The sequence below is a fragment of the Geotrypetes seraphini genome, chromosome 15, assembly GCF_902459505.1.
Source record: "Geotrypetes seraphini chromosome 15, aGeoSer1.1, whole genome shotgun sequence".
Taxonomy (NCBI): Eukaryota; Metazoa; Chordata; class Amphibia; order Gymnophiona; family Dermophiidae; genus Geotrypetes; species Geotrypetes seraphini.
The window spans coordinates 28739130-28758964 of NC_047098.1; the positions used below are offsets into that span (position 1 = coordinate 28739130).

Consider the following 19835-nt stretch of genomic DNA (forward strand, 5'->3'; position numbering starts at 1 on the left):
AAAAAATTAAGAGTACATAACACCCTAGAAAGCAGCCTATTGTTTATTAAATAAACTCTCAGATTTAACTATATTCTAAAAACCCAAATTTGAGTTTTACATTTATAATATTAGAATAGTGATAAAGTTAACATAAATTTAGGTGCTCCCTACACAAAAAACTAGAAACCAGATATCTGTTTAATTGCTTCAAGCTTTTTTTTTTCCCAGTCTCTCTCTTGGGATCTATTTATCACCTGCTAGCTGCTTCAGCATGCAATTACAAAGAAACATATTTAATTTCTAAGTGCTTTTCTCAGAAGAATCTCTAGAGATTACATTAAGAAAATAATTGTTCAAAATAGAATTTTACTTACAAACTGTATCACTTTGCACCTAGGCCAGGGATAGGCAATTCCAGTCCTTGAGAGCCGGAGCCAGGTCAGGTTTTCAGGATAGCCACAATAAATATGCATGAGATAGATTTGCATCTCAAGGAGGCAGTGCATGCAAATCCATCTCAAACATATTCATGGTGGATATGCTGAAAACCTGACCTGGCTCCGGCTCTCGAGGACCGGAATTGCCTACCCCTGACCTAGGCAAAAGATCAGGATATACTGTTCAATTAAGAGGAGCAAACTGGCAGTATTCTAAAGTGAAGAGACTAGAAAAGCATAAGCATAAAATAACACACACTAAAAAATTCTGGTTACCTAACATATGTCCTTATGCAGTGGTTCCCGAACCCTGTCCTGGGGGACCCCCAGCCAGTCGGGTTTTCAAGATATCCCTAATGAATATGCATACAAGAGATTTGCATATAATGGAAGCGACAGGTATGCAAATCTCTCTCATGCATATTCATTAGGGATATCTTGAAAACCCGACTGGCTGGGGGTCCCCCAGGACAGGGTTTGGGAACCACTGTCCTTATGCTTCTATACTCTAGTCCTGGGGTGGGGAACTCCTGTTCTCAAGGGCCGGAATCCAATCGGGTTTTCAGGATTTCCCCAATGAATATGCCTTGAAAGCAGTGCATGCAAATAGATTTTATGCATATTCATTGAGGAAATCCTGCAAACCCAATTGGATTCCAGCCCTTGAGAACAGGAGTTACCCACCCCAGGACTAGAGTATAGAAGCATAAGGACAGTGGTTCCCAAACCTTGTCCTGGGGGACCCCCAGCCAGTCGGGTTTTCAAGATATCCCTAATGAATATGCATGAGAGAGATTTGCATATAATGGAAGCGACAGGTATGCAAATCTCTCTCATGCATATTCATTAGGGATATCTTGAAAACCCAACTGGCTGGGGGTCCCCCAGGACAGGGTTTGGGAACCACTGTCCTTATGCTTCTATACTCTAGTCCTAGGGTGGGTAACTCCTGTTCTCAAGGGCCGGAATCCAATCGGGTTTTCAGGATTTCCCCAATGAATATGCCTTGAAAGCAGTGCATGCAAATAGATCTTATGCATATTCATTGAGGAAATCCTGCAAACCCAATTGGATTCTGGCCCTCGAGGACCAGAGTTGCCTAAGTCTGCTCTAGTTCCACATGTGTTCGTAGTATATTTCCATCCTACTCGAAATACTACATACCATCGATGTTTAGTGTATCCAAATTTAATCATTCAGAACTCAAAACACATTACTGCTCACTCTCCTCTACACACGTCTTTCCACTCTTTTTTTTTTTTTTATTATTAACATATAAGGCACTAAAGATTTTTCCAACAGTTTCTTTCACAAAAAGCAACATATTTAAAATCCATCCACTAGTGCATATTCATTTATTATCAAAGCCTTCAATTCTTACAAAAAAAAAAAAAATACCCCCACTCAAGCACAATAAAATTCCTGGCATGTTTCACAACAAATCACCAACACTAGGGAACTTGTCAGGCTGTTCCCTTCACCTTCACGGCCTTTGTCATCCTACCATCCAAGTTCCATTCCCAGCCTACCTCTTCATTTACACAATCACTGCAATGTGCATCCTTCACGTCTTCCTGCTCAATCCACTGAACAATTCCAGCTTTATCCTCATGCTGAGGGAGGTGGTACCCAAAGGGCACTAACAGAGCCCTTCTTTGCTGCACAAGGCACCAGAGCTCTTTGGTATCCATATTCTGTGGATGACTCCTTAGTGCGGTGTCCTAAGCGGTCTGTGCTAGATGAAGAATAATAGTTTACCAAGCTACAGAGAAATCCCACAAGAACATTCTGTGCCACATGATCTCTTCACCCTAGAGACCCAGACTCAAGATTACGATCACTGTCACCTGCACCGTGCAATGACTAACTTCAGGCCATCCAGAGATAAACAGTATAGTAATATAAGAGGGCTAAAGTTTATGGATTAGACTGGATAGCTCCCTTAACTAAAGTCAATATAAAGTCAAAGATGTTTGAGATGACACAGCTGCTTTTCTTTATATATGACAAAGGGACTTATGTCGTTGCCAAAGCTCACGCAGACCATCTTTAGAGACTTTGTATGTTGGTCCAAACAAGTCAGGCATTTTTCAGAATTCTTGGTACACCATACAAATGAAAGAAACATCCACTACATGTGATCGGGCAAACACCTTACACCAGTGGTCCCCAATTCTGTCCTAGAGGACCATCAGCCAGTTGGATTTTTGGGAGGATAGCCCTAATGAATATGCATGAGAGAGATTTGCCTATAATGGAGGTGACAGGCATGCAAATCTACGCCATGCATATTCATTAGGGCTATCCTGAAAACCTGACTGGCTGGTGGTCCTCCGGGACAAGGCTGGGGACAACTGTCTTACACAGTACACTAACAGTATGATATCCATATTCTTTGCTTTGTTCCCCCCCCCCCATATGCCCATTCATGTATATCACAACATGGTACGCAGCTTTAGCTGCTGCCTGGCTTTAGATGCTAATAGCCCATAGTATTTTCCTACTTAGTGATCCATATTAAATCTCACTTCCTTAAAAGAATTGAAAAAATATCACTAGACTTCTTATTTTGGCCACTGATGTTTATGCTGGCCTTGACCCACTTAGCGCACAGCTTACTACTACTGCTACTACTTCTTATTTTTAAAGCACTACTAGACATACCCAACACTTTCTCAGGCACTTTCCCTGTCGCTAGTGGGTTCACAATCTAAGGTGAGGATTTTTTTTTTATACCTGGGGTATAAAAAAAAGTTAAGTGACTTGCCCAGGGTCACAAGGAGCTGCAGTGGGAATCAAATCCAGTTCCCCAGGATCACAGCTCACTGCATTAATCAGAAGGCTACTCCAGAGAACGCAGAGCCTTACTCCTTTATTTTCTAGTGATGTTCCAACAGTAGATATTTGACTCTAGTATAAATTAATGATCAACCCCCCAGCCTCCCATGATCCCTCAGCAACTCCTCATTCCCCTAGGAATTGCTGCAGGAATCCAGCAAAGAGGTCAAAGCAGTAGCGGCAACCCATACACTTCTCATTCTTCCTAACTATCCCATATTGCCCATAGGTCAAATAAAGAAGTCAGAGAGTCGCCATTACAGTACCTTGGGCACCTACAGTATTCCATGAGACCCTGATCAGTAGAATTGGACAATGTCCAAGCACCAAACTGTTGCCATCATTCTACCACCAACCCAAATGAGCAGGGACGGGATCACATAGAAGAGGGGTTAAAAAGAAGGGATCAGTGAGAGAGGTTTAAAGGTGAGAGTAATGATCAAAGAGGGTATACGATGCAAAGCAGGAGAAATACAAGAGTGGCTGCTACCTCCCTCATTATCCCAGAACCCTCTGCCTTTTGGCTTCTTCTTCCCCGATCCCTTTGCCTTCCCCTCATTCTTCTGCACACAAGCCTTCCTCATCTGCTTTCCTTCTTTTCCCCTATCTTTTGTTCCTCCCCTTCTCCTACAAAGATCCAGTCTCCCTCCACCATCCCCCCCCCCGGTCACCTCTCCATCTCCTTCTTCCTTTCACTGCAGAATCATTAATTTTATATATTTCTGCTATGTTGAATTATTTCTTTGCATATCATGTAAATTAGTACTTTACATCTATGTAAATATACCAGTCTATCAAAGGTCTTGGCATTGTCAAAGAAGCAAAGATCTAAATATTTCCTCTTCTAAATCACTCACCAATCATTTGCAGTAAGTAAACACCATTTTTTAAATTCCTCTTCCTAATTCTGTCTCATCTAGAGACCGCTCAAAATAGGTGTAATTCTGTTGTATCCCTAAATTAATGCGATATCATACTTATTGTAATGCACTTTCCACATATTAGTAATTTACTCTTCTACCACTATTACTACTACTACTACACTAGATGCTTGCTGAATGGCTGCTGCAAGTTCTCACGAGTTCCGTGAGAACTCAGAGCAGCCATTCAGCGAGTGGCTCAGCGCTGGGCAGGAGCACAAAAGCTCGCTCTTGCCCAGTACACTGGGCCGCAAGAACTTGAGGCAGTCATTCAAGGAGGAGCTCAGCATGCGGCAGGAGCATAGAAAGCTCACTCCTGCTCGGTACACCACTGGACCAGGGATTCAAAAAGGTACACGGGGGGAGGTGGGAGGGAGGTAAACAAAAAAAATTGACAGACTCGGCTGAGACAGGAGATGGGAGAGGTCCCTCCTGATCCAGATCACCAGGTCATATGGCAGGCCTGGTGGAGGCCTGCAGGACATTGGGAGAGAGAGGGACAGAGTACAGGGCAGGGAGGGGAGACAGTGTGGAGAGCTGGGCAAGGAAGGGGGATGGCTGGGTGCAGAACCTATTAATAAACAGCACTATAGGTGAATATGCAAAAATTTCTTGTGGGAGAATCGTTCAATAAATAACAAATTAGAAGGTGATTCAAGATAGATCACCCCCCATATTCTCACACTTGCAACAACAATTTTAATGGTTTTGATGATGACAGACCCTCAGAGGTACCACCAAGATACTAAAAGTTTTTTCATTGTAACTGGCTTTACGTACCAATTCCTCACCAGGTTTTACTTAATTCATCTTAAATATCAAATATAATGAAAAAAATTTGAGTATCTTGGTGGTACCTCTGAGGGTCTGTCATCGTCATATGAAGAAAGACTGGGCAAACTGCAGCTCTATACCCTAGAGGAACGCAGGGAAAGGGGTGACATGATTGAGACATTTAAGTACGTCACGGGTCGTGTCGAGGTGGAAAACGATATATTCTTTCCCAAGGGACCCTCGGTCACAAGGGGGCAACCGCTCAAACTCAGAGGAGGGAAATTTAGTGGTGACACCAGGAAGTATTTCTTCACAGAAAGGGTGGTAGATCACTGGAACAGACTTCCGGTGCAGGTGATCAAGGCCACCAGCGTGCTCGACTTTAAGAATAAATGGGACATCCACGTGGGATCCCTACGAGGGTCGAGTTAAGGAACTAGGTCATTAGCATTCAGACTTAATGGGGTGGGTCAATAGAGTGGGCAGACTTGATGGGCTATGGCCCTTTTCTGCCGTCATCTTTCTATGTTTCTATGTTTCTATCAAAACCATTAAAATTGTTGTTGCAAGTGCGAGAATATGGGGGGGTGATCTATCTTGAATCACCTTCTAATTTGTTATTTATTGGGTGCAGAACCTGGCAGGGAAGGAGGGAGAACAGGGTGAAGAGACTGGCAGGGAGGAAGGGGGTCTGGGTGCAGAGCCTGGCAGGGAGGGAGGGAGACAGGGTAGAGAGCCTGGCAGGGAGGGAGGGAGGGACAGTGTAGAAAGCCTGGCAGGGGAGGGTGTGGGGGGGCAGGGTACAGATCCGGGCAGGGCACATGAATATTAACTGCCCCCACACACACAATTGAGTCAACCTTTTTTTATTCTTTTTTTAGGGGGAAAAGAGTATCTTGTCTTATACTCGGATCGACTTATATTTGAGTATATACATTATGCATTTTTTCACTATTTCTATTCATATTATTATGTCACTTTCCCACCATGTCTTTTAAGTATATTATTTGTCAGTTTTATGTTTCTTTTAACCTTAGCTTTTTATATTGTACCTGTCTATTGATATATGTTTCATGTAGACCTCTGGCACAGGTAGACACACCAAAATAAGGACCATGTAGGAACCTTTAATAGATTATTGTTTGCTCGGACTTAAAGGCCCCTTGTGCTTCTCTTTTGTGCTTCCTGTTTGGTCTGTACTTCGACTCTCTCTCATTTTGATTACCTGAAAACAGAATGGTCATACACAACCTCCCTTCTGGAGCTGAACATTAATTTGTTCTACAAATAAAATTAGGTATGTTGCAAGCACACAGAAGAATTTCTTATAAAGCACTTGAAAAATGCCCAATTGGCAACAAGTAAGAACATAATCACCCACATTTCTAAATCCGTTATCTGCTTCTCTATAGAGAAAGCCAGGTCCCAGGTTCTGGTGATGAAACTTTAGCAGAGACCATAGTGAACATTTCTTGCCTGGTGACAAGATACAATATTTTCCTGCTCCTATATCCTCCGAGGGTTATGCAGAAAGATTTGTTACCAGAAGGCATAGGTACACAACATGTTAACTTTAACTTCCTGGGGATTTTCACTGTCATTTTTCTTTGCGTGTTTCTATTTTGGATGCTTCTTCCTTATTTGGAGAGAGTCTGTCTGAATTTTTCTTGTGCAAGTATTCATTCTGCTAGTGTATAATTTTTATGTAGGAATATATTAGCCATGTGACTAGTTTTGCTTTTCTATGTGCACCTCCCAAAAGGAAATAAATGGGTATTCAACACGTATCTGCTATAATAATTCCCTTAGTGCGCATGCACACTTCAATTTTCATGGCTCCGTGCGTCTGTAGCTCCATGGCTGGCAGAATGTTAAAGGATGCGGCACGTGTGCACGTTCGGGGTTGACATCGGGGAGAGAAGGAGGCGGTGGCGACCAAGTATGGAGCTAGGGGAGGGAAGGCCACAACTACTGCCGCTCCCTGGTCACAAGGCCTTCTTCTCTGCCTCCACTCTCCCCTCTGGGTCAGAGCACCGTTGCAGCTAGCAGGAGCCGCGCTCTCTGCCTGCCCAGTGGTGAACCAACACCCCTTACCTCAGAATTTGTTCGCTGGGCAGGTCGAGGATGAGCATTTGCGCTGGAGGCTGGTGGCGTTGCCGCAGGGGGGGGAGAGAGGAAAAGAGACAGAAAGACAGACAGACACAGATAGCAGCCAAGGAAGGAAAGAAAAAGAAAGAGAGAGAGAAAGAAAGACACACAGACAGCAGCCTAGGAGAGAAAGAGACAGAAAGACAGAGGCCAAGGAGAGAGACAGACAGACACATCTATTCCAGCACCCGTTAATGTAACGGGCTTAAAGACTAGTTGTATTATATTCAGTGTTTCAATCCTGAAGGTTGGTGCTGTTCAGGTATAATGGGTTTGTTTCATAGATGCCATTTTATTTCCAGTATTTTGTATTTCTTTACTACCAGACGCTTTATGATATAAGTGTACACTGTACAACTCTACGCTTTGCTGCCTGCAGATGTATTTTCCTATTTGCAAGTTAAGCACTATATACAAAGTCTTCCTTGGGAGGATCTCACGGAAGATGTACAGGATGAATTAGCCACTTGTTACACCTTGGGAGCTCAACACCCGGTTCCATTAAGATTTCACCATCTTTATCTTCAAGATTCCACCACAGAATTGCATTATCCTAGCTATGTTTCTGCTTGGAACACTGATCTGGGTATACAGTTATCGATTGTGGATTACAAGAAACATGTTCTCGCATCTACTCAAGTCTCTGACAATGTACTACACTGGGAACAGCATTACAAGTTTGCGTTGCGTCTTTATATAGCACCCAATAGAGCACGTCATGTGGGACTATCTCAGACTGGAGCTTGTCTTAAGTGTGGCCAAGTACTAGCTACTTTGGGTCACATGTTTTGGCTTTGCCCTGGGATTTTGGCGTTTTGGCGCAGCTTACTTACCTATGTTTCCTCTATCTGGATATGTGGGGTTAAGCTGGATCCCTTGTTATTTTTTTATTTATTTTTGTTGCAAGCACCAGTTCCGCATGGCTATCGCCCTTTTTTGCAGTGTACAATTTTGATGGGGAAAAAGGTAATCTTACTTAATTGGCTTTCTCCAAATCCTCCTTCTCTCTCAATTGCGGATGCAAATGCTCACTTTACTCAAGATGGAACGGATACAATTTCAAGACTTTGACTCTTCCTTGGGCCGTCATTTTAGACGGACATGGTGGGCATTTTGGACTACGTTGAACCCCCCAGAGTACGTAATTGTCTTTTGAATAGATAGCGGACTTTGTAAAGTTACTCCTCTCTTATTGTTTTCTGATATTTTGGGTAGGGAAAGGGGTTGGGGGAGTTATTGGGGGATGATTTGTTACTTCATATTTCTGTGCTTTATAATTTGAAAACTTTTGGACTTGTTTTGTGATTTTTGTAGCTTTCTTGATGCTTAATAAAAATGATTTCAATATAAAAGTGTACAACTCTATTCTCTCACCAGCCTCTCTCTCCGTTGCTCCCATCCCTCCTCTGTACCAAATTGCAAACTGGGTTAGGTGAAATTATCTCCCAAGCCTTACATTATTGTTCATTCAGGAAATTAGTTAAGACCTATTTGTTTGATAAATTTTTTAGCTTGATTTGATTGGTTTTCATGCAGTATCATTTTGTACATTTTATCCAATTGTGTTTACTCACAAAACTGTATTCTTTCACTGATTGTCCAGTTTTATTTTATGTGAACCGCCTAGAACTGCTAGTGTTGGCGGTATACAAGAATAAAGTTATTATTATTATCTCTCCCCATAATGCTCCTCTTCCTCACCGCCTACCTCTTTCCTATTTTTTTGTCTCTAATGTCTACCATTTGCTTGTTCTCCCTTGCAAAAGCAACTCTTCTTTTTCCCCATTCCTGTTTAAAAAGCACAGCAAAAAGGAGAATTGAGAAGTAGAAGGGGGATTGGGGGGAGAAGTGAAGCTGGATCCTCTGCCCTGCCAACGTTCCTACAGCAACTTAGCAGGGGAGGAAAGGATGCTGCCACAGCAGCAGGACTTTTCTCTGAGAATCACCAAAAAGATACAACCGACCAAAAACTTTTCCCTTCCTCCTTACTACCGGTAGCTCAAAGTGGGAACACCCTACTTCAAAATCTGGTTTCCTACACCTCCTCTGGCACCTAGGTGATTGGACACCTGGGGAAAAATTACAGCCATGCCAGGAATACTGTTTTCATTTTATGCTAGTCTAATAGGCTGTTATTTCTTACACTGTTGTAAACTACTTTGAGTCTCATTTTTAGGGAAGACAGTTTTGAAGTATAAAATGAAATAACACTATGGGCTAGATTATTCACAAAGCAAACCAATCGTGTACCAATCGGTTTGCGACCCTTTAGCAACCTGATTTCCCTCTGGCTTCCGATCCGCACATGCAAATAAGGGGAACGACAAAGTAGGCAGGGACCTGATTCACAAAACAAATTTGGGACACCGATTGGATTGCTGGGGATCAGTCGCACACGTCTCTGCCGACTCTCCTGCTCCATTGCCGCCCTGCACTCTGCCCCGATCTTCCAGTCAGTCTCGGGTCATTTTTTTTCTGCAAGCAAATGGAAGCCTGTCTAGTCCCGATTTTCCAGCCCTGCTTTCTCCCTCATGTCCCCTCTGCTCCTAGCCCTGGATCTCTGCCACCTTCCCTGCAGTGCGAGCTTGCGGGTTTAAAGCAGAGCTGCACGCCGCAGTTGCAGCCCCGCCTTAAACCCACGGGCTCACACTGCAGGGAAGGCACAGAGAGCAGGGCATGACCAGCTGACAGTGTTGGCAAAAGGGAAGAGGCTGCCACCGCCGGGGATAGCCCTACCCTGGGAGAGCAGGAGAGTCGGGGCCCGAACAAAAAAAAAAAACAAAACACCCCAGTAAAAAAAAAAAAAAATCAACACCAAAAACACAAAATGGACACAAAACGCATAAGCAGACCATCTGCAGGGAAAGCAGATGGTCTGCGCATGCATCAGGATCGCACATAAGAACATAAGAATTGCCGCTGCTGGGTCAGACCAGTGGTCCATCATGCCCAGCAGTCCGCTCACGCGGTGGCCCTCTGGTCTAAGACCAGCACCCTAACTGAGACTAGCCCTACCAGCGCACGTTCTTGTTCAACAGAAACTTGTCTAACTTTATCTTGAATCCTTGGAGGGTGTTTTCCCCTATAACAGCCTCTGGAAGGGCGTTCCAGCTTTCTACCACTCTCTGGGTGAAGAAGAACTTCCTTATGTTTGCACGGAATCTATCCCCTTTCAACTTTAGTGAGTGCCCTCTTGTTCTCCCTACCTTGGAACATTAGCGATTCGTGCGGGCAGAGGGGGGGCCACCCTCATTACAATATTTGGCTGTTGTGAATTGGTCAGGCCTGCTGGAATCAGCCCCGGATCAGACCCGGAAATCAGGCTAGTGAATCTAGCCTTATGTTTACGGGATACTGAAAATGACCAATAGTTTCTTTATTGTATAACTTTGTTTTTAGACAAACACCAAAATCTCTCAGATTCACTTATTATTTAATCTAGTTAAGAAGTTTCAAAATCTGATCCTTGAGGATCAGGATATCCTAATCAATATGCAGGAACTCTAGGGTACCAAGGGCAGGCGGTAGGGGCAGTCCACCCCAGGTGCAGGCAGTTAAGGGTGCATTGCACGGTTGTGGGGCCACAGTTCACATGCATGCGGTCATCAGCTCTGCCGGTCCCCACCCCCTCTGATGTCAACTTCTAGGGCAGGAGACAGCAGAGGAGATGCCATGCACTCCCAAACTGCCTGGAGGAGGGGGTGCTCCAGCCAAAGGAGGGGGTGTTGCACCTCAGGTGGCCACCAAGTCAGATATGCCATTGCGTAGGAGAGATCTGCTTGCCCACTGTCTGCCTTACATTTAAAATCTCTCATGCACGTTCACCAAAGGTATTTTGAAAACCTGACTGACTTGCAGCCCTCAAGGACCAAGCTGGTCTAGGGTACTCTGTTTCATAGACAATTAGGTGGCATGTATTTGTATTAGAGATTTTATGGCTCTTCCTAAAACATCTCTAAACTTTTCCAGATTTATAAGGCCTTTGGTTTGCAAGTAAAGCCCAAAACATAGAAGAGCACTTGGGAATACCTAGTCTTCTTTCTGTGACAACACAGCAGGGAAGCAGAAGACTTACTGTATCTGTGGTTCTCGCTCACTTAGATCAATAATATCCATCCCATGCTTGCTTGAATTCTGTTACTGTTTTGGCTCCTATATCTATCAAAAGACTGCTCCAAGTATATACCACCTCCTCAGTGAAAAACATTTTCACACACGTACTTCTTCTGAACTTCTCTCCCCATCAGCATCATAGCAACCCTTCATGTCCTTCAGGTTCTCATTCTATTGAAAATGCTAACTTCTGTTATTTAAGCCTATTCAAAGCTCCACTTTCCCTTCCCCCCCCCCTTCTAGAGAGTATATTTTTAGGTCCTTCAGTTTCTCTGTACAGCTTATGGTACAAGCATGAACCATTTTGATGGCACTGTTTTTACTTGTCTCTGCTCTGTTAAAGTCATTTTGTGAATGCAGTCCCTGGAAATGCAAAGTACAGCCTCACTAGAAACCTGTAAAGGTATACAGTATAATTATTGCGGACTCAGTCTCTTGTGGTATTTTCCAACTGCCTCTTCCTGGCACTAAAGTCAGGCTACACCAATCAGGAGCTGCTTTGACACGCCAGATAGCAAGTCAAAGCAGCTCTTGATTGGTGTAGCCTGACTTTAATTCCCGGAAAATACAAAGAATGATCCCGCACCTAATTTTCAGCACCCGCTGGCGCCCCAACTGCCCTCTCCTGCTTCTGATCCACTCCTAAACTGTATTTGTGGTTTTTCAAAATTTGCGGGTGTTCCTAGAATGGAACCCCCACAAATTTTGAAGGAGTACTGTATAACTATTAGATGACAACAAGCAAGCCACCCAGTCTGGTCAATTAAATTCATGTCTACACTCTTAGGATATACATCAGTTTTCAGTCATAAAGCACAATCACTTACTCCTAATTCAAGACAAAATTTGGTTTCCTCCTTGGTATTATTCCAAGCTAAAGAGCATACAAAATCCCTTAGCTTACACTTAACATTCTTCTTCCACTGTCTTAACAAGCTTTGCAATCATTTTAGAGAATTATCAGTACTCCTCAGCTGTGGGCCAAGGGCTCCTTTCAAACCCTGCAAATTATAGGTTCTGAATCCAACCACTGGGTGTCATCATTGTTCGATGACTGACCGATTCCCTCCCTCCAAGGACTACATTGCCTCCACAACATCCCCAGATGAACTGGGGAGTAAAAGAACTGAGCCATAAAGGAACCCAGGTTCAGCTACTGAGCTGGCCCAGAACGTTTTCAATTTAATTTTAGTTTCAGATGAAATGGCATTTCGATAGAAAGGCCATCGTTGCATCACATTGAATGGATATACCATCTCCAAATGAAAAAGTATTCAACAAGACATAACAGCAACAATCATACCTATTGTCTTCCGCCACCTCAGAGATTAAGAGCCTTTAGATAACCCGTGATACTTTGTGTGTCTTTGAAAATGAGCCCCTAAATATACTAAATGTTCCCTGATGGAGTATTGCCACATTATCTAACAGCAACAGTGCTGAAAGCATAACTGTCATAAAGCACTAGATACATAAGCACAAGAAAAATGCCATCCTAAGTTTTCCAACTGACTTTCCTGCACTTTGAAACACTTTTTCTCAAGTTACTGCACTTTTTGTAAAGCAGTACAAATAAAAAAAAAAAAAAAAAGAGAGTGGACAAATATTCAAGAGAGAGAAACTAAAACACCAAGTACAAAGAAAGATGCAAATACCAATGTACAGAGAGAAGCATGCGTAAAAGATGAAGATGAATGCCAAAGCCCAGCGTAATATGCATCTCACCGCTGCTCTGTACTTCATGTTGCAGGTCCAGTACAAATCCTTCATGAGCAAATCCCACACCAAATGAATGGGTGATGGAGACTCCTCCACAAGCAGGTTTTCTGAACGTCTACTTATTGTATTTCACTGTTGAAAAAGCTACACTCACTACAAACCAAAAAAAGAAAAGTCTTTGGATCCGCCGTGACTTTATGCTGCTGCCAGATTGTGGCTTTATTTAAAAAGAAGCATTTCTGGAAATACGACCTCTCTTTTCCTCACCAAGCGAGAAAAGAAAATAAGAAGGAATGCAGGATATTGGGAGAGGCATGCTGCTACAGGGCTGCATATTGAGACTATAAACAGATTAAAGATGAGAATAAAATGGCAAGCAACAGTTTAAAAAAAAAAAAAAAAGGGCTGGGAATGTTGAGTCACAGCCCAGAACTAATAAAACCAAGAAAAAATAGAAAGGAACCTTGTGACTGGAGACTGTAAACCCCTCCAGTTTCTGCAAGTGTCACCTCTCTCTCCAACAGGCAGCTCTGAGTAGAAGCAAGTCCAAGTGGAATACTTCTTGCCCCGAGAGTCCCAAACTACCCCACAGCAAAAGGAGCCCCCTCCCCATCAAGACCTACAATGGGGGAGGAGGGAGAAAATCTTTTCCCACCAGCCAAAGCAATGTCTTTCCTATATGCAGACAAGTAGCCCCTTCCCCACCCATGATCATATGAGGAAACTGGATGTTACAGTTCTTAATCCCCAAAATTGCTATCATTACACACAAACAAAACAACGGGAGCCAAAACTTTACTGTGAAGACGCAGGGGGATTGTGAAGATCTGCAACGTGACATAACCACGCTCGAGAAATGGGCAGCGACATGGCAAATGAGGTTCAACGTGGATACGGTACGTTAGATAGATTGTGAGCCCACTGGGACAAATAGGGAAAATGCTTGAGTACCTGATTGTAAAAACCGCTTAGATAACCTTGATAGGCGGTATATAAAATCCTAATAAACTTGAAACTTGAACTTGATAAGTGTAAGGTAATGCATGTCGGTATCAAAAATCCCATACACGAATACAAGATGTCCGTGGCGGTACTTGGAGAGACCCCCCCCCCAGGAAAGAGACTTGGGAGTATTGGTCGACAAGTCAATGAAGCCGTCTGCGCAATGTACAAAGGTGGCGAAAAGGGTGAACAGAATGCTAGAAATGATTAAAAAGGGGATCACGAACAGATCGGAGAAGGTTATCAGGCCGCTGTACCGGGCCATGGTACGCCATCACCTGGAATACTGCATCCAGCACTGGTCGCCATACACGAAGGACACGGTACTACTCGAAAGGATCCAGAGAAAAGCAACTAAAATGGTTAAGGGGTTGGAGGAGCTGCTGTACTGTGAGAGATTAGATAAGCTGGGCCTCTTCTCCCTTGAAAAGAGGAGACTGAAAGGGGACACGATAGAAACGTTCAAGATAATGAAGGGAATAGACTTAGTAGATAAAGACAGGTTGTTCACCCTCTCCAAGGTAGAGAAAACGAGAGGGCACTCTCTATGGTTAAAAGGGGATAGATTCCGTACAAACGTAAGGAAGTTCTTCTTCACCCAGAGAGTGGTAGAGAACTGGAATGCTCTGCCGGAGTCTGTCATAAGAGAATACACCCTCCAGGGATTCAAGACAAGGTTGGACAAGTTCCTGCTGAATCAGAACGAACGCAGGTAGGGCTGGTCTCGGTTAGGGCACTGCCGCGTGAGCGGACTGCTGGGCGCGATGGACCACTGGTTTGACCCAGCAGCGGCTGTTCTTATGTTCACAAATAACCAGGAAATACAATTATATCAAAAAGAACCCCGCTAGAAACATTTTTTTATATTATAACTTTTAATAGCGTAGAAAGTGCTCAGAAAAAGATTACAAAAAGACCAAACTGAAGTCGTGCCCCAACATGTTGTCTCTCTTTTTTCAATCATTGTATGTATGTATGTATCTATCCTGTTTTCCCCAAAGAGATCAGAACGGGTTACAGGTTAAACATACATAATACACAGTTAACAGGTTACGATTTGCCATAAATACTGTACAAGTTTATGGTACAAGTTTTATCCTAGCATGACATATACTAGGGGTCTAATTCTAATATACATAATATACAGTTTACAGGTTAAATTTGCCAAAGTTACAGTGCAAGATTTTTCAGTACAAGTTTTTCCTAACGTGACACATACTAAACTGTAATAATCTTCAATATAATGATCTTCAGTGTAAAAAAAAAAAAAAAAAAGTAAATTTATCTACATAATGCGTTTCTTTCTCTTTTCGGATTTTGACGTGCTTCGCTAGAGCTGCTTCAGAAAACCCAAATCTCCAGGGCTTCAGTTTATTGGTCTCATTCTATTCATTCACTTGGCACGTATCCCTCATGGTGGAGCTAGGAAGTATGAGATCGATGAGATACTGCAGAACGGAGATGTGCATCATCACCAAGTGAAGCTGGGTTCTATATAAGAGGCTCCATTGGAAGATCCTAAATCTGCTAAATTCTGTAAAGATTAAATAATTCAACACAAGTGGCTGGTAAAAGCTGTTGGTCCTCAACCGAGTAAGCATTTGATACTGTTCCTCATAGGAGGTTCATAAATAAACTAAGCAGCTTGAGGAAGGGACCCAAAAATGGTCAGGTGGACCAGAAAGTAGTTGACAGACAGGCAAAAGTATGGTGTATTAGAGTGCCTCAGGGATCACCTAAGACTGATTCTGTTCAAAACTTTTGTGAAAAATATTGTCAGAGGGTTAGAAAGAAAAAAGTTTTTGCAGATGGCATGAAGATTAACAACAGACTGGATATCTGGGAAGTATGAGAAGTGATTTACAAAAATTAGAAACAGGCTAATAGTTGGCAATTAAGTTTTAATGTGACAAAATGTAAACATAAGAGTTGCCATACTGGGGCAGATTGAAGGTCCATCAAGCCCAGTATCCTGTTTCCAACAGTGGCCAACCCAGGTCACAAGTATCTGGCAAGATCCCAAGGAGTAAAACAGATTTTATGCTACTTATCCTAGGAATAAGCAGTGGATTTCCCCAAGCTATCTCAATAAGGGCTTACGGAGTTTTAGGGCCCGATTCTCAAAACGGCGTCCTGATTGTAGGCAGCAATAGGTGTCCTACCATCATCTAATGCAGTGTTCAACCTTTTTACACCCATGGACTGGCAGAAATAAAATAATTATTTTGTGGATCGGCATCGGTCCGCAGACTGGCAGTTGAAGAACACTGAGCTAAGTCGTGGGCCAGACCCTGCCCATCTCTACCCATTCTCCACCCCAGACCCTGCCCCCATAGTCCTAATTGTAACACTATTTTTTCCATTCATTTTTCATATATACACACAATATAATCTTATTAACAACGCATCGATCGCACCGCAGACCGGCAGTTGAAGAACACAGTTTTGGGCCGATGCACCTGCTGGCCCTATGGATCGGAAGGAAATTTCTGTGGACCGGCACCGGTCCATGGACCAGTGGTTGAAGAACACTGATCTAACGGACCAATCAAGATGCATGTTTTAAAAAAAATAAAATAAATTGATGCGGCAAACGGAAGCGCCTATGCACACCTATGGAGTCCTAACGCCGGCATAGGCGTGGCTTATGCCATTAGTGGCCTTAGGCATGCACAGGCATTCGTAGGTGTGAGTCAGACGCCTTAAATGTAGGTCACTCTTCTTTGAACCTTTTTTTTTTTTAATTCTTTATTGATTTTCCATACTTAAATGCCACCTGTACAAAGATACATTTGAGGCATAGATAGGATAATTCATCTATCATTAATCCCAGGCTCAAATACCTAATTTTAACCAGACCTTATGTATAGGTCACAATCTCCCCTATCCTCTTTTTTAGGCTTAGCCATAATTTTAAAACATTCTTCATGATCCTCCTGATGTTGTTTTTCCCTAAATGTACTCTTACTTTCTTCAAAGATTGTAGTTCACCCCTCTTCCCTTTTGTATCGCTAATTACTTATGTACATACATTGTATGTTTATTTGTATAAATTGTTTTATTTTTGTCTCCTAATTTTAAATTGTCATACACATTGAAGTATTTGATATTGCATGTACAACAAACTTTTAATAAACTTGAAACAATACATGAATATATAACATATAATACATAAATATAAGCATATTCCACTTACAATTATACATAACCAATCTTTTCTCCCACCCACCCCAAGTGTAAGTACTCTAAGGTCAAATTAAGACAGAAATATCCCCCCCACCCGTCCTTGGAAGTGTATGAAAATAAACAAATTAACTTATAAACAAAGACCTGCTATAGTAAAGTAACATAAGAAGCCAACGAACCCCAAACTAATTTAAAAAAATGATTGTGCCCTAAACTATCTGCATTCATTTTTTCATATCTATAGCAGGAGCACAGATTAGCCCACCAGAAGAGAAGTTTAAATGATCATAATTCTTCCAGTTTTGGGTTATCATCTGCATGGCTTTCCCAGTCATTATAAGGAAAAGACAGCATTTATATCTGCTATACAGACCCAAGTTACCTTTTATCTCATTTTGTGCTATATAGTTTTTTGTGAATGATTAGTATGATCCCCAATTAGAAACTGGACTATATAGCAGAAAATGAGCTATATAGCCCAAAATGAGATAAAAGGTAAGTTGTATCTTACCACTGGTAATGCCCCCACCCTTTGTTATCTCCCACTCATCCAGTTTCTAATTGGTAATCATACTAATCATTCACAAAAAACTATATAGCACAAAATGAGATAAAATGTAATTTGAGACTATATAACACAAAATGAGATAATTGGGGATCATACTAATCATTCACAAAAAACTATGAGTGGGAAGGAGATAATCCCTAAAGGACCAAAGTGGTGAGTGCTTGTGATACCACAGCACCATGGCCATGGGGCCATGAAGAAACAGAGAAGCCTATCATGGGGTACTCATAGAAACATAGAAATAGACGGCAGATAAAGGCCACGGCCCATCTAGTCTGCCCACTCCAATGACCCTCCCCTACCTATCTCTGTGAATAGATCCCACGTGTCTATCCCATTTGACCTTAAAATCAGGCATGCTGCTGGCCTCAATGACCTGAAATGGAAGACTATTCCAGCGATCAACCACCCTTTCAGTGAAAAAGAATTTCCTGGTGCAGTTTCCCGCCCCTGATTTTCCACAGATGCCCCCTTGTTGCCATGGGACCCTTGGAAAAAAAAGATATCTTTTTCAAGTTTGCTTCGGTGGCTATCAATACTTTGAGGGCAGGGAGTCCTAATCATCGTGAAGGACATCACCTTGAGAAAAGATTTAAAGTTCATGATACAAAGCTGTAGAAGGAACCCCAGTATGACTCCCAACCTCAGGTACAAATTGTTCGATCTTAAAATAAGGGACAAAAAAAAAAATCTTCAAGTGATACAGAATAAAGTAGGGCAGTGGAGTCAGTCGGTAAAAGTGTACCTAGAGAACGACACAGGGACAAATTTGTCCCCATGGGATCTATCTCCATCCCCACCACAATGGGTTCTGTCCCTGTCCCGTCCCTGCAAGCTCTGTCCTCCTTTAAGTGTTCGAGGCTTGTGCAGAGGACAAAGCTTGCAGGGATAGGGCAGGGACAGAACTCGCGGGGACGGGACAGGGAAGGGGACAAATTTGTCTCTGTGTCATTCTCTAGGGTGTACCAACTCCACAGCCCTGGCATAAAATGCTCATAGCACTAGGGCCCCAGTACTTGTTCTGACTGAGTTGAAAGAGGAACTACTGAGTCAAAAAAAATAATAAATGTTGGCACTGTTAACATTAAAGTTGATGCAGGAACTGCATCCACAGGCAGCATGGTCTGTGGTAGGGGTAGTTGGAGGAGTCAGAAGCAACAGAAAGGTAGCAATAAAAGGGAACAGCAGCCTTTTAGAGAGAAGAGGTAAGAGAATAAAGTAGAAATAGCTAAGCTTGAACAGGGAATACAAGGACAATGACTTCCATATAAATAAAATGGATGTTAAAACAATTCCCTTTCTCCTTCGGACTGGATTTTCTGTTCAGCCAGAGGCAGAGCAGACATGACAGTGTGTTAGTACTGTACTTGTATTAATGTAGGAGTAATGCTTCCATCAGGGCTGTGAAAACAGAAGGAATGAGCTCAGCTGCTGTACATTCCTGTGTACTGACTTTCTAAACAGATGCCCTTTGGCAGCCCAGCTCAGCGCCTCACCTTCCTTTTATGGGAAAAAAACATATTTGCACTGGAAAATGTGCCGGTGGCGATTGGAAGTACTGCAACAGCACAAATTCTGTGAACAGCACCAGACTTTTATGTACACCCACAACAATATACACTTTGCCCAACATACCTGGTCCCGCCCCAGCTCTCTAACACAGTGATACATAGATAGATAGATAGATATACATACACCATAACTGAGAGAAAGAAAAGAATATTCAAACAGAGACTGGATGGATTCCTGAGGGATAAAGGGATCATGGGATACTGAGAAAGCTAACCAGAAAATAAATGTAGAAACCCAACCAGGTCGTGCAGGTGCAAGACCGGAGGGCTAGGACGTTGATGGGAAGATAGGACTCAATTAGGAAACTGAGGTGGCATGGGGGCCCCTTCTGGTGATTTAGACAGGTCGTGACCTGGGCCGCCGCGGGAGCGGACTGCTGGGCAGGATGGACCTATGGTCTGACCCGGCGGAGGCACTGCTTATGTTCTTATGTGTGGGCTCTCAGAAAGCATTATTTGTTAAAAGAAAACAAGGGCACTTGGATAGAAAAAAATTAAAAGATATTGAGGCAATAAGGATATACAAAAAAATAAAAAGCAAACAAGGGCACCTGGATAGAAAAAAAATTAAAAGATA

The 19835-nt window shown here is 42.7% G+C and overlaps 1 protein-coding gene across 3 annotated transcripts in view; it reads right to left on the minus strand.

The window, feature by feature from the left end:
- MYO1C (myosin IC) overlaps window positions 1–19835 on the minus strand; it is a 179828-nt gene that overhangs the window by 117246 nt on the left and 42747 nt on the right. The window contains exon 1 of one of the 3 annotated variants that reach the window (XM_033921403.1): window positions 12938–13304. The exons of the other annotated variants lie outside the window; for them this stretch is intronic. Coding sequence (XP_033777294.1) covers window positions 12938–12982 — 45 coding nt within the window. The 5' untranslated portion in view covers window positions 12983–13304. Of the gene's footprint in view, window positions 1–12937; window positions 13305–19835 lie in introns of those variants that run through there. 3 annotated transcript variants of the gene reach the window in all.